Below are 15,518 nucleotides of genomic sequence, written 5' to 3'. Positions count from 1 at the left end.
CACACTGCCCTCTTTCTATTTGTGGTTTAACGTTTTTATTTGCTCTCAAGAAACAAAATGATCTTAACAGTCCAATCTTTAAAGCACAGTCTACCAAATAGTTAACGACCAGGACCCCGCTCAAGTGGGGCACTTGCCGTAGATGGTCTTCCAGTTGTTGGGATGGTTGTAGCCTAGCAGGATGGGCAAGTGCAGGAACAGCGTGATATGTTCGCCTTGTATCGACGTGGACACCTTCACCCACTTCCGCAGCCACTCGATCATGGCCTCGCTGCTCAGGCTGTCCGGATTCAATCCGCGCAGATAGCAGGAGTAGCGCAGGGCATCCGGCGTCAGGTTGTGAACTCCACCCTCGCGGGTTATGGCCTGGTCCATGTAGTGCACCAGGAAGGCGTGCTCGTGAAGGCGATGTCGCTTGAAGATGCTGCTGGGCAGTCCATGAAGGTTGACTAGGTTTCTCTGGAACGTATAAATTAGCGATATGCTCTTAAGCTGCACAACATTTGTGTGTTTCAACGTACAACGTGCTTCCGCGACATTCCCAGCAAGGAGTAGGGTCCATCCGCAAATATGTCCTTAACATCGATGAGCATCTCAGGCGTGGGATGTGTGCCGCTGCCAAGCTGACCCAGGATTTCAGCAAAGGCCGAGTGCTTGGGATGCGATGCCGTCGCTTTGAGCTTGGCTTGCAGGCAGCGAAAGACATCCTTGTTGTTGCCCAATCGCCGCTTCATGTAGTAACTCTGGAACTCGGAGCGCTGCTGCGGGGTCCAGAAATGGGCAGTGAGAAAGGAGCGGGGGTAATAAAAGCTGGCAATAAACAAATCGATGAATTAAACATTCCAGGAGTGTAAGAGAGTAAAGCAAATCTTACACCAGGGGAAAGAACGCATAGCCCACCATGGGCAGGGAGCAGCCAATCAGAGCCGGTGCCACCTTCATCATGTCCCTCGGCATCTGCATGTACAGCTCCAGCTCCTGGCGATTCAGGGCTCTGATGCCTTGTGGCGAATCATTGGCAATGCGGGCAATCTTCAGGAAACGCTTCATGTCGCCAAAGAAGTCCTTGACGCCATCGAAGAACACCCTGTACAGCTGCATGGCCTTGGGAAAGTTCTTTTCGAGCACTTTGTCATAGTTCTTCACATAGTTGAAGTACCGCGTGAATATGTAGTCCTGCATGTTGTCTCGCATCTGATCCCGCTTCGATTTCACAGTGTCCAGCTCCTTGCGCTTCTCCTCGTCGGGTTTCTTGGGCGGCGGTGGGCACGACGAGTGGCTGGACTGCATCTTTGGCTTCTCCATGGGCTTGTTGGCATCCCAGCCCGTTTCGTAGATGACCTTGCCCACGCTGGTTATCTCGGCGGCCACATTTCGCTTGATTTGCGGTGGTGCCGCAGCCTCGGGCTTTGTTGCGTAGTTCCTGCTGCAGAGCGCTGTTGGCCTCTTATCGCTGGCGCTGGGTAATTGAATTTTAATGCTGATTGATAATTGGGGTCAACCACTCACCTGCCGCACAGGTGTAACAGTCGCCGGCGATCGCGGGGCCAACAGTTGGCCGGAATCGTGGCGAATCGGGCCACGCGCAGCGCCAACGCCATGCTGCAACTCCAAGTGGCAGCCAGAAACCAGATAGAGGCGCGTTATTACGCAACCGCCGACTCCAAAGCAGGAGTTGCCCACAAAAATAAAAAAATTCAAGGAGCAATTACGATTTCCTCGATTTGAACAGCTGTTGAACTAGAGATGGCACACAAACAGAGCTGCTTTCACGTTTAGCGAGCGCACGTACCAGCGCTTAGCGAATGCGCAAACCTATACAGCTTAACGAACGCTGTAGCCTAGAAAATACTGCTTTTACTTAACGAAGGTGAGTTAAGTTTCCTGTTTTTGAAATTTTGTATCTTTGTTATTTGTTTAATTTAATTATTATATTGCAACACTTAGTAGGGAAACTCTTAATTATAAATTCTCAAAAGCTATACTCACAAATTGTGGGTTGCCTATAACAAGCTAAGCCGAAAGATGTGATTTGGTAATATGTACGTTGGTATTACAAAATAGCTATAAATTGTAAATAACATTAACTTAAGATTAATTGTATATAATTTGTTTATTAATTATTCTAAAAACCTAAACATGCAGGAAATTCAAATCGTTGGCACCCTCCGCTCAGCAAGCAGTGCGCACTGCTTCACAGAGAAAGGCTTTCTCTCGGCGGGCTGCAGAAATTGCGCTGCTGCTGCGGGAGAAGAGAAAGTGGATTTCAGTCCACCCGGAGTCGTCTGTTGCGTCGGTTGCTCGAGTCCCTTCCGTTGGCCAGAAAACTGGCGGCGGCTGGTGTGTTTGTTTTCGCCTCGTAGATGCTGGCTGCAATCGAGAAGCAAAAAAAAAGGCATTGAAAGCAATCAAAACCAGAGGCCAGCGCGGCAACAAGGAGAGAAATTAAGCGTTAGAGCGGCAGGAAACAAACGGAAAAAAAATCGTAACTAATCACCAGGCCACTTTTGGCCATTTTGTGGCATAAGCGGAAACGGAAATGTGCGTTAGTTGTTTGGCAGGTCGACAGCAGTGTTGAACGGGGGAGGAGGGGGTCGAAAAAGGGGGGCCGGAAAAGGGGGCGTCGAGACCTTCAGCGGGAAATTGTAAAACTTAGCGCGTGTCCAACTTGCTTGACTTTTCACTTGTGTCAGCGCTGAGAAAAGCGGAAAAAGGCGGACCAACTTACCCGCAAGACACTCTCTAATGTCTCTTTCTAAGCACGTGTGTGCGTGTGTGTGTGTGCGTGAGTGTGTGTGTGTATGTGCGAGTGTGTATGTGAGCGCACGGTGCGTGTGTGTACGCGTGTTTTTTCCGCTTAGCTTCTATGCGACTTATTTATCTGCCACAGGATATGGGCTATATCGCATATGCGCGCACACATATAGTTGTGTGTATATTTAGCCAGCTGGAAAAGCTACAGTTACACTATTGACACTGGTACCCATTTGTTTGGCCCCCCCCCTCCTCGTAAAAATAGAACTAACCGAGCGCCATAAATACCACCGACAAAGTGCCTGGTGGCCGGGTTTAATTGAAAAAACGTCAATATTCCTTCAGGCGACCACCCGTTGAGTCCTTGTTCGCGTCCGCTGCCGCTGCCGTCCGAAAAAGTCCTTGGCCAAACTCTGTCGAAGTTCAAGGTACTGCCATGCTGGCCATATTAAGTCAATTCCCACGCCTTGTTCGCTGGCATTACATAAAGTGCCAATCTTTGCAACAGAATGCGTAATTTATGGAGTTCTCCCATCGCTGGCAGTCAATTCAATATGGATTCGGCGTTATTGAATTGCCCGGCTTTGTGTTGCACCTTATGAATATTTAAGTTTAATACACTTCCATCGAAGGGAATACAATTTCCTTGCATTACACAGCACAATCCTTGGGCATGGCCAAACATTGGGCAGCAGTCTGAGCAGCACATTTCCAAAGATGATATCATTGTGCAAACTTTAATTTCCGAGAAGCACTTCCTTGTGCCAGTTACCCAAACCTAAATGCACATTTGAAGCTGAGTTTCAAATTTCTAGCTATGTAAACATGTTATTTAAATTGGTTCATTCTAAAACCAGATGGGTTAGAAATGTATGTGCTTTGAAAACCCTTCAAGATATTAAATAACTGCTCTGATATACTTCGTTTGAAACTTAAATCACCTTCAAACCGCAAATCAAAAAATCTCAAATCAAGAACTGCAAAAGAAACCATTATGCCCCAAAGCATTCATTTTGTCTAAACGTGCAAACGTGATTCCATTTTCAATTACTTGAGCAAAACTGCAAGTGGATGCAGCAAATTGCGGTCGGACATGTATAATTAAATTAGGTTTGGTCGCCAGCAGGGAAGGTTCGACACCATTAATTGCTAGAGACATCCAGCAACCCGGCAATCAATAAGGTCAACACAAAGCGTATATTCTGGTGGATATTCTGGTCTAATAACCACTGTCTCTTTAAGGTCAACGCTGTAGTTTCGAAACTATGACAACAATTAGCATAAACGGCAAAACGGGCAGCCACGTAAGTGGTGTATCGTACAGCAGGGCAATTTGCTGCTCACTAAATGGAAGTTGTTTAGTCCTCCGCTTTGCCGCTGCCATAAAGTTAATCATACGCACCGTTGAACCGCAGCCAATTCCATTACATGGCTGCAATTTTCAGTGCCAAGAGCACTACAACCCACCAACAGCCACACACACACAAATACTTGCGGTGCAAAATACATAGTAGTTCAGCGCGAAAAATCGAGAATTGTCTTGGCTCGACCGGGAAAATGTGTTGTAATAGTTTTAGGTTTATATTTAATCTGCTCGGTTTCCCTCTAATGCCGAGCACATGTAAGTGCACGGAAAGAGGTGTGAATCTAGCGTGTTGTGCTTTTACTATAGCTAGCACTTTAATCACTCAACTCTTAAAAGGGGTTCTAACTATTTGTATCCCCACTTCTTTGCCTTTGAGCCAAATAAACTTATCTTAAAGTTTACAGACTTTAGAATTTAAAATCACTGCTTATTAATACTTTCTGGTGCTACTTGAAACAAAAAACTTACTCTGCTCCTTTAAACAAAAAACTTACTCTGCAACTTTAAACAAAAAGCTTACTCTGCTACTTAAAACAAATAACTTACTCTAAAACTAAAAACAACTTACTCTTCAAGTTGTTATATAAATATTCACTCTAACACTTGAAAATATGTTCAGGGTTTTGATTTTCGTTGTCGAAACTAGTTTTTTTCACCAGCACTTGCTGACAAATCCTTTCAATTGACGAGCGAAGCTCGCCTGATTCGATTTGTCAAAATTATTAGCCGCAAACCCCATGGAAAATGGCTTTTCTTGTTCAATTGTGGGGGAAAAGTGCATCGTTGCCATTCCTTAATGCCCGCAAGAAGGTGGCGACAATGGCAAACGACGCTGGCGAAAAATGCAAAGCACGCGAAAATGCGTTTAAAAGTGGGCACAGCTTGGGGAAAAACTATTCGCTTCCAGCGTGCAGAGTGTGGAATGTGAAATGTAGGGGAAATCGGGCTTCAGGCATCGGGCTCCTAGCCGCATATGCAAATTCACTCCTGAGCTTTGGCACACACAAACACACTGTGATACTAGGAACACAGCCCAGGGAAAACAACAAGCAACTGCAGTGAGTTGCGGTGAGTGTGAGCGACAGCCTGGCAGACACCTTGTCAATGTCTTGCGGCAACGAATAACCCCTGTCCGCCCGGATTGCCCCGCACTCCGGCGACTCTGCCACGCGTTGCCAAGCAATGCTAAGTGCACTGCAAAAAAATATGGCATCTCTAGGCTGACAAACAGGCAACTAAAGCTTTGAACTGTACTCCAAAAGATTGTCTGCCTAAAGTTGAATTGAATATCTATACATATAGTAAATATAATAAAATAGCTGTGTAATTTATTTTGAAATGCATTTCTCATTTGATGCTTAGCATTTCTCTCTGTGCATCCAGAGCTCAAAGTAACACAAGCAACAGCAACAATGACAACGACAGCGAGCAAGGGGCAAGCCAAGTGGCAACAGCACAGCTGACTGACTACACATTTGCATACACTGAGGTGTTTTTCCATTTTCCATTTTCTTTTGCCTTTTCTTTTGCCTTTGCAGGTGGCACGAGTTTAACACTGTTGCCGCCTTTGTTTTTGGGCCTTGAATGCGCCGCGGGTGTTGCTTTAATGAATGTGCAACGCTGATGCATTTCTTTGGCAAGAATGCGCGGCACAAAAAGCATTGCCTACTTTTATGGGCCCTCCGGAGGATTGCAACTTGCAAGCAAGTCGCGCGAATAGAATTAGCTTATAGTTTGTGTGTCCGACATTGGCAATTAGGAAGGAGGAAAGGCGTAATTCACATTTTCAAAATTCTTCTTCGTCCACAAATTTGCTAATTTCACACTCGATTGCAAAGCCGAAATGTAATTACCCAAATAGCAATTACTATGGCGCAAAAAGCGCATAAATTAATAGGAAATCCTGGCAAATGGCAATGCTATTAAGAAATCATTAGGAGCAAATTCGAAATTAAATTAAATACCATTTTAATTTTATAGAACTCATACCGCATTTTCCCTAATTTGTTTGAAAATAGAGGCTTCGTTATGGCGTAAAAATTAATTTAAAATGCAGACTATTACACGTTTAGCAAAACTTATTGGCGGTTAAAAGTTCCGACAGCTGCCACAAACTTTATTTTCCGGTTAAATTATTAAGGAGCAGCACTGCGGAGAATAAAATCCAATTGAATTTCTTAATAGAAACGAACAACGAAACTTTTTAATTGCGAAGCAGTAACATTAATTCCAAGTGAAGTTTATCCCGTCAAGAGTAAACTTTTAAAAGCGTCTTCAGATTTCTAAACAAAGGAAAATCGCTTGAGCACGTGAAAGTTTCATAACTTTTTTAAGTGAGCTGAAATGGGCCAAAAGGGGTAATTATTTAAAAGCCATGAGTGCATCAATTGAATATTTAAATCTCTGAAATAATCCGTAAAAATGTACATTTAATTGAGTTGCACAACACAATCAAAACATTTCAGTGCGCATTTCAACCGCAGCTAATCCGTCATCAGTAAATTTTGCACAGCTTCCCCATGTCAAAGCCCACGCTCCGAAAATCGATGTCCTGCGGTTGTCCACCGCCAAAAGCACTATAAACTATGGCCACTCTGCATCCAAGATAGCCAAGTTAATTATAAATGCAGGCTGGAAATGTTGCCCAAATAAGGATCTCTGAAGAGCCAACTGCGTGTGTGTGTGGGGATATATTTGGATAGTCGAGGATGCCCAAAGGAAGTGCTGTGCAAATGCAGTCAAGACCAAGGGGCAAATAAAGGCTCAAGAAGCTAAACCAGCCAGCTCAAGTATGTGCCATATAAAACATTCCGGCAGACACTTAAAGTCAGCACCAGTGGCTTAAGCGGGATTTTACTAGAGGGGGTGCATAAGCCTCTTTGATTTCTTGATACTTCAGTGTGTGCACCCATTTGATGGCTTGACTTGTGCGTAATTCGATTAGGCTTTTGATTTGCCACTTCAGACCGCAAGTGGATTTATTCATTAAGCTCATTAAATGTTTAGAAAAAATCCGCATAAGTGTGGCTTACATATATGTTTGTGTACTATTTTTAAGTGCTGTAGAATGTTTGTTTACTATATTTAAGTGCTGTGTGAATGACTTAAAACCCCCAGGAAAGTTTCCATATGCACACCCCTGGCCAAGATGGCATATGGCTCTAGACTCCGTTTCGCCAGCGATTTGCCAGCTCAATGCACACAGATTCGCACAAACGATGCTTGAGACTGTTGCCATATCGAGGTGGTTTCACTCAAATTTGCTTACAAAGTGGGATTGCGGTTTGGGGGTTTGGGGGTGATGCTCTTAGCGTGCCGCTGAGCGCGGGAAATTGAATTAAGTTTTCATTTAGCAAATAACTTGCAGCTGCCACAGCAAATACAAATTGCATTATTTATTGCACTTTGCAGAGGCGACCCCAATATAAACAATCATCACATAAATACGTAATCAACAAGCGGCCCCCCAAAAAAGCAGACAGCGACTCTTTGGCAGGCGGCCAACGCCACAGACCACCACCCACAATCCACCACCCACCACATCCACCCAACCAGTGAGCCACCCACCACAGCATGTAAAGCCCAGTGGGCGGTGGGAGTGGCACACACACACAGACACCAGTTCGGAGGCGACTTTGGCTAGGTGTGGATGAAGCGATGTGAAGGCACAACATTTTGCAATATTAAAGAACAGCCAAGGGAAGGAGGAGCCGGAGGAGCAGGAGAAGCAGGAGAAGCAGGAGGAGCAGGTGGGTCAGGTGCTGGAGGAACAGAACCTGTTGCCGACACGTCCACAAAGAGACCGGATTGGGTGAAAGCCTGTCTGGCTGGGTGAAAGGTGAAAGCAGAGCGCCGCAACAATGACCGTAAATGTACTGGACTACGATCACTTCGCCATCAGCGCCATCGTGGTGGGCAGTCTGCAGTTGGTCTTCTTCCTGATCAACTCCGTGCTCCAAATGGACAAGCTGACGGACTTTGCCGGCGGCGTGAACTTCATCATCATCTCCCTGCTCACTTTCTTTCTCGGCCAAATTGATCGGCCTTCAAAGGTGCGTAAAAATTACCCTCTAATTGCAGTTTAATAATTAATTAGGGTATATAAAGTTAAGCTACAAGTTTGGTTGTTGAATTGTAAAATGGGCTATAGAATAGGTATTAATTCAACATTTAAATGAAACATTTTAGTACTTTTACAAGTATTAAGAAGTAATAGGAAACATTTAAATGAAACATTTTAGTACTTTTACAAGTATTAAGAAGTAATAGGAAAAAAGGGAATATATAATGTCAAGTCTGCTGCAGCAATGCAATAATTTAAACTCAGTCTTGCGTAAAAAAATTTTAAACATCAAAAACATAATGAATTGGTTATTATTTAAATTTTACTCAGCCAAATTTCTGCGAAAAATTGCGTTTTTTTCACAAGGCCAATAATAAATACCCAATGACTGGAAACCAATTTCGGTGAAGAAAAAAATGCTATGAATTGCTTTCCAATTAAAAGCTGCATTTATGTGACATCTGATATGCGCATAATTTATTGCTATAGTTAAAATTTGAACAATGCATAATTTATGTGCCATTTGCTTTATTTTGTTTAATAGCTCGTTGCTTTTCCATCGTGCGTTAATTTTTTTTTTGTTAGCAAAATTTAATTCTGTGAACTTGAAGCGTGTCCATAAACAAGTCACCCAACTGGGCGTAAAGGGGCTGCTATTGTAGGTGGTGGGTGGTGTGGGTGGTGTTGGTGGTGTGGGTGGTGGTTGATGGGTGGTGGTTGTTTTTGGGACTCTGGTGGCTTCGGCTGCTGACATTGAAAACTGAGTTTTGCATACGCACGCAGTCACAGCCACAGACACAGATACAAACACAGACACAGATACAGACACAGACACAGATACATGTATAGACACAGATACAGACATCAACGCATACAGAGGCAAACATCCATTGCCGACAAACAAAAGGTTACGCCCACCCGCCCATCGAGGCGCACATTTCAGCTGTTGTTCCTCGTTGTTCCGTTTGTTGTTTCTGTTTTACTTGTAGTTGCTGTAGCTGGTCTCTGGTAGCTGGTAGCACTGGTAGCTGGTAGCTAGAATCTAGTAGCTGGTGCATAGATGCAGCTGGCACATACTTACACACATGTGTACATACATTGGTCTCCTTCTGGCTGAGCATGACCTTGGCATCGTGAGGGTCCTCAATCTGTCTGTCGGCGTGTCCTTCCGCCAGGCTAACACGCTGCCTAAGCAGCTAACTAAGGCTATTTGTGGCCAAAAGCAGCACGAATCCGCTGGAAAGCGAAAGCGAAAGCCAAACGATTGAAATCAGCCACTGCCATTGATTAATCCCAATTGATGGCCCATTTCGCTGTTTTACCGCTCATTAGCACGCCACTAAAGTGGAAAATTATGTTCACCTTAATTATTGTCTGCAGGCAATTAAAGAGCACTGCATGTACAGCACTTTCTTTAAAGTGAACCGTTTTTTTAAAACCATTTAAACAAAACAAAAATGCTTTTAAAATAGAGTTAATATTTGATATTGCTTTTAATAAAACATTTAACAAGGTATTAATTAACATTATCCCAATTATCCAGTTATATGTGAGATACGAAGGTTTCAATTTGGTTTCAATTTTCAGTGTTCATTAAACGCAGTTATCTGCTTCAGTATCCCGCTTATCTAGATGGTTTTAATATAATTTAAATGAAACATTATAGCCTCTTGAAACGAACTCAATGAAGATATATCTGTAAAATATAATATAATAAAATACGATACGCTTGAAGGATCTCTTCATGAAACAAAGGCCTTAAAAGCTTTTCGTCCTGTTTTCGGTTTTAAACGCCACCCAATGTATCGATTTACTTTATGTCTTTGGGCCATGAAATCTGGTTAAGGGTTTAAAGCAATTCACACATACAAATTGAGAAATGAATTATTTCTTGGTATTTTTGTTGCTTTTTGCTGGCCAAACAGACGCGTGTGTGCGAAAATAAACAAAATGCATTGTTCCTTTGACCGCAAAACACATTTATGTGCATTTCATGTGTCCTCCCACTCGCAAAATAAACATAGAAGTAAGTAATGAAGCATTAACTCTACAGCTATAGCTACAGTTCAATTAATTTCTGTTGCCACACTTATGTGGCATGAACGGATTGGCTATCGATCGTAAATTAAAATTAAATGGCCGCTCTCGGCTCGAATTAAGTTGGCAATGCAAAATTTATTTAAAGCCTTGTTGTGGAAGGAGAAGGAGGGGGAGGGAGGGGAGGGGAAAAATGGCGTTCGCAGGACGTCGAGCGGAAACGGAAGTGCTGCCATTGCTTGTGGCCGTTGTTGCATGTACTGCACTATTGCACTATTGCTATATTGCACTATTGCTATATTGCACTATGCAGCTGTGCTGTGATGGCCATAAAAATGCTTTACTGCCGCCTCATGCAGTCGCCCGTCGATGGTTTATCGCCGTTCAGAGTCGCTTAATAAATCGAGCGATAAAATAGCTTGAGCCACTTGGCTGGGGAAGGCAGCTCAATCAATCGACAAAATGGGCAATCAAGTTCGCCCTGCGCTACGACAAGCCCATTAAACTATCAACTGTTTGAAGGGGGCGCCCATCCCTCCAACCTCTATCCTCCAATAAAAGTGCCCTTCCATAATGCCACATACAACCAACAATGACCTCGTCCTGCCAGTGACTTTGGTTACGGTTACGGTCATGAACCAGGCCGCACATTCGCTGCCATTGACAAAGCAATTTAACAATTTTTCCTGCATTTTCCATGACGTCGCTTGACGACTCCTCCTCCATGCGAAATGCATTTCTGATTCAGTTCGGCCGTCAATGGCGTTTATAAATATGCAAAGTGCAGTCGACTCATTCATTATTGAACCAACCAACCAACAAACCAAGAAACCCACAAACCAGGCTGCCCCGTGTCCATTTTGTCCAGGGTGCAGGAGCATAGAGCCGCTGGCACTCGTGCGTGCTGCGCTTTCGCTTTCGCTTTATTTATGCAAAATTTGCATGACCACTGAAAGTTGTTTTGTAAAATAAAATATCGCAACAAAAAGTACAAGAAAATTCGACTTTGAGCGCGCAAAAAAAGGGAAAATTCGTGCAAATTGCTCGTTGGCCAATGAATTTTCCAACGCTTTAGAGGTGTGTGCACGAATGGCGGTATACCCTAGGTATATTGCTATTGTGAAGATATCGAAATAGTTACGAGTGCGCCTTCCTCTCCAAGGATAGCAGCTCAGCCTTGAACTCTAACTTTACCAGAGCCTCCCTCAATTGCCGCCCGAATATTTCTCATTCGTCTAAATGGCAGATAGTAAATGTTTATTGCAAGTGGAGCTGCTGATGCAACCAGCAGTTTATCGCCAGTTTATTGCCCAGGGACATCTTTACTATTCTAGCCAACTCCTTGAAGCTTTGAAAGCCTATGTAATAGAATGAAAATGGATTAATTTATAAAAGAAATATTTAACGTCAGTAAAAAAGAATATGTAAGTAAGTAATAAGTAAAGGAATATGTAAGATAAGCTATGTAAGGTATACAGTATAAGATGAAGGAATATAAAAGATATAGGAATATGTAAGGTAAAGGTAAAGGATAAAGCTAAAGTTCAAGGATTTAGGGAATGTATAAGCTGAAGGAATATTTAAGATACAGATCACATAGCTGCTGTGCATTGATAATACCCTGTTGAGATCTTAACTTTATTATTTAAACACCCATTTAAGCTCTTGGTAGTTAACCTATAGTTACAAATCCTCGTTCCAGGCCTACGATAGCCGCCAGCTGATGGTCACGCTCTTCGTTTGCCTGTGGGGCGCTCGACTATCGGGATACCTACTATATCGGATCGTGAAGCTGGGCCGCGACAAGCAGTTCGAGGATACCCGCCGCAACATCATTCGCTACGCGGTCTTCTGGACCTTCCAGGTGAGTTCCGCTGGGACTTGGTTGGTTGGGTTGATTGGTTGGAGGGGCCAGAGAAAAATTGGTTGCGTCAGCCACTTTTCAATTCGACGCTCAATGACAGAACCTTCAACTTGCTGGTGGAAAATCAATCAAACTGTCACTAATTGACACGCGCCCAAAGGTTTTGAATATTTCATATTTCAGCACCTGTCGTCCGTCCATTCGAGCTCGACATTGTAATCTCAATGTGGCCCAGAACCTGGCCCAGAACCAGAGGCACAAAACCCATACCCAGATCCCGACCCCTGCCGACGAACAATTAAAACCCCATTCTCTCCGACAGAGTGACATGACACATGTGGGCGACACCAGCTAAACGTTAAGTGGATCGGTGGGTTGGGTGGTTGGATGGTTGGATGGTTGATAGCTGATGGCTGGTGGCTAAGTGGGCGGTTGGCTGCCAAGTGGGTGGTGGTTGCAGTCCATGGCATTGGCATTGCCAGTGGCATGGCCATTGGCGTTGGCGTGCTGCATGTGGCATGTCCTGCCATCGTTTTGTCTTCATTTATTTCCCATTTCACCCGAATTCCAATCACTTGTTGCCAGTTGAAATACTGCCATTGCAATCTGAGCATAACTGCCGCAATGGAAATTCGCCTGGTCCATTTGCATTTATTTATAAATGGCCACTTTGGCTATATAACTTCTGGGATGATCGAAGAGTTGGATAAGTGCTAAAAGGTGTATGCTATTAACGAGGACTGTGATAAGTGACATAAGGACTCAAAAATCCTCTAAATGATTTAAATATAGATTGCATAAGCACTAGTATTGGAAACATAAAGTAATTGCTAATTCATGTTCCTTCCTTAGGCCGTTTGGGTGTATATTGTGTCACTGCCCGTAATAATAATCAACTCACCGCGCCACTCGCAGCCACGTGCTCCAAAGACCATGACCACACTGGACTCCACGGGCACGGGCATGTTCATCGTGGGCTTGCTGGCGGAGACCTATGCGGATCTGCAGAAGTTCTCCTTTCGCCAGGATCCCGCCAATCAGGGCAAGTTCTGCAATGATGGTGAGCTAGGAATTATAATACTATAATATATATTTAATTTACAATGGGCTGGAAATTGAAAAGGACTGTGGAGCGTGTCGCGGCATCCGAACTACTTTGGCGAAGTGGTCATCTGGTGGGGCATCTTTGCCATATCGCTGAACGTGATCAGTGGCCACGAGTGGGTGGCGATTGCCTCGCCCATTTTCACCACGATGATCATCCTCTTTTTGTCGGGGATTCCCCTTCGCGAACGCAGTGCCGACGAGAAGTACAAAGAGTAAGTTCAAATATATCAGCGTATCTAGTATACCCCATTACACTAACAGTAGATAATTGGCTTTTAGTAGCTCATAAATAAATTACAGGCCTGTCTATTAGTGAAGTGATTTATTATTCCAAACTGCCCTTTTTGCAGCCAACTGGAGTACCGGAAGTACAAAGCCTCCACCTCGCCGCTGATACCAGTGCCACCTGCCGTCTACGTGGAGGTGCCCAGTGCCCTGAAGTTCATCCTGTGCTGCGAGTTCCCCATCTACGACTCCATGCGCATCCAGAAGGACCTCAGTCCCTACTCGCTCTCCATAGCCCGCTCCCACTCGCACATCTAGCAGTCAGTGGCCCACTCCAGCAGTGCGGCTGGTGTGGGTCAACTGAATGCCCATGGCCACTCGGTGGGTCACTCGCTGCACCGCGGACAGTGCTATGGCGCCAATGGCGGCGATGCCGAGAGCCATCACAACTGTGGCGGCAGCTGCCGGAATGTGCACGTCAAGTCGAATCCGTACCAGTGCGAGGCGGGCTATGGACACTATCCGGTTTGCCACACGGACGACGACACGGATGACGGTATCATCTACATGGACCGCACCCACTTCTACCACGACCAGGAGCAGTCGCACCAGGCGAAATCGGTGGCGGTGCCCAGCACCAAGTGCAGCTACCTGGCCGAGGAGGAGCTGGCCTCCGACTACGATGAGGATGTGCCCGCCATCGATCTCAGCAAGGCCACCAGCGTGGAGAGCTTCGGCACCCGTGTGCAGACGGAGCACGCCGTGAATGCCGATGGGTTACCCGTAACAGTGACCACGATTTTGTGATTGCCACTCTAAGATTGGGTCGCAATGAACGTAAGGTTGTTCGGATCGGGTTTTTATATCGCTTGTACAACAGGGTGGAACTGTTTTATACCTTTGAAATGATTATCTTCTTTCTAATATTCCATAAAAAAGTATCTAAATTATTCGCAATTTTGGTAAGCAGATCGAGTTATTTTAAATTTTGGTAAGCAGATCGAGTTATTTTAAATTTTGGTAAGCAGATCGAGGTATTTTAAATTTTGGTAAGCAGATCGAGGTATTTTAAATTGTGGAAAGCGGATAAAGTTATTTTAAATTTTGGTATGCAGATCGAGTTATTTTAAATAAGATGGGCACAAAATAAATCAAATTTAGAAGTCTTAAAAGTCTCAACTTCAGTATGTAAAGGTAAAAGCTAAGAATTGTTAGGAACTTGAAGGTAAAAATAATATAATTGTAAATATGATTATATAATGATATAAAGGAAAGTGTTAGGAGTTCCACCCTCTTGTACAGAACTAAAGCCGGGCTTTAAAGTGCTGGCTTGGAATGATGATGATCTTTTTTTGATGATTAAATGCCAAAGTACCGCCGAGTACCAAGCATCTTGGGTACTCACAGCTGTCTAACACTCTAGTCTCTATGCTACTGTTGCTCAAATAACTCGAATAACTAATGTGCCTCTTCTGTGCTCTGCGCATCCCTAGATTGTTGCACTCCTTCAAAGTTTACGCTAGTCTCTGTTGAATCCGCGACCCCTCTTGCCCCAACCCACTTGAACTTCAACTATATAGACCTAAAGCCTACATATATCTATATCTATTTGTCAACTGCATATTGTATCGCATCGAACTGCGAACTGCGAACCACAAACCACACCCCACCAAGCGAAAGGAATCGAATCTGAAGCCATTCAAACTGAAACATATCCCGAGGCAACGGCAACCCAACCAAGCAAAAGGTCGATTTCGATTTACACATACAATAAGTACAAGAATTGTCGCAGTGAATTACGATAGAGGACGTTCGATAGCCATTGTTATTTTATATACCGGAATATATATACTGATATCTACTAAATAAACAAATAGTAGCTAAATCGAAATATACCCATGTATGTGCGTTATCACAAAAAAAAAAATGGTGTCTGTGTCTAGTTGGTGTCTCAAATGTTAAGCAGTATTATACCTAATGAACGAATTGTACCTAAATGATTATGCTGAGTATGGAAACTAATAAAACGAAACTAAACTAAATTCTCTCTTTAAATCGCTGTAGGCTTTGAAAACTTGTATAGATGGCCCTGGAACATCCGT

The 15,518-nt window shown here is 44.0% G+C and overlaps 2 protein-coding genes across 3 annotated transcripts; one reads left to right on the top strand and one right to left on the bottom strand.

Annotated features, from left to right (window-relative positions):
* Positions 1–18: 18 nt before the first annotated feature.
* LOC6532688 (LETM1 domain-containing protein 1) lies at positions 19–1,753 on the bottom strand. 2 transcript variants are annotated; one of them, XM_015194045.3, is made up of 4 exons: positions 1,510–1,753; positions 875–1,453; positions 522–810; positions 19–459 (listed from the first exon to the last, which is right to left on the bottom strand). In XM_015194045.3, the coding sequence occupies exons 1-4, from the start codon at positions 1,599–1,601 to the stop codon at positions 121–123; spliced, it is 1,299 nt and encodes a 432-aa protein (XP_015049531.1). In that variant the 5' UTR covers positions 1,602–1,753; the 3' UTR covers positions 19–120. The 2 variants fall into 2 exon arrangements, with proteins under 2 accessions (XP_015049531.1, XP_002093432.1); XM_002093396.4 differs by having other exon boundaries at positions 875–1,459; positions 1,510–1,752.
* A 515-nt stretch (positions 1,754–2,268) lies between these two features.
* Positions 2,269–15,458, top strand: LOC6532687. The gene is given in 6 exon segments (XM_002093395.3): positions 2,269–2,485; positions 7,532–8,172; positions 11,923–12,084; positions 12,937–13,144; positions 13,208–13,403; positions 13,542–15,458. Coding segments are annotated over 5 exon segments (1,440 nt in total). The 5' UTR covers positions 2,269–2,485; positions 7,532–7,980; the 3' UTR covers positions 14,224–15,458.
* Positions 15,459–15,518: the final 60 nt, after the last annotated feature.

This window comes from Drosophila yakuba, chromosome 3L (assembly GCF_016746365.2).
Source record: "Drosophila yakuba strain Tai18E2 chromosome 3L, Prin_Dyak_Tai18E2_2.1, whole genome shotgun sequence".
NCBI lineage: Eukaryota > Metazoa > Arthropoda > Insecta > Diptera > Drosophilidae > Drosophila > Drosophila yakuba.
The sequence above is the reverse complement of the archived record's forward strand: the minus strand, read 5'-3'. Positions and strand labels throughout refer to the sequence as shown.

Coding starts and splice junctions, on each gene's coding strand:
- LOC6532688 (XM_002093396.4), bottom strand. CDS start 1,601: ATGGCGTTGGCGCTGCGCGTGGCCCGATTCGCCACGATTCCGGCCAAC. Junction 811..874: donor TATGCGTTCTTTCCCCTGGT/GTAAGATTTGCT, acceptor GTTTATTGCCAG/CTTTTATTACCCCCGCTCCT. Junction 460..521: donor GAATGTCGCGGAAGCACGTT/GTACGTTGAAAC, acceptor TATACGTTCCAG/AGAAACCTAGTCAACCTTCA.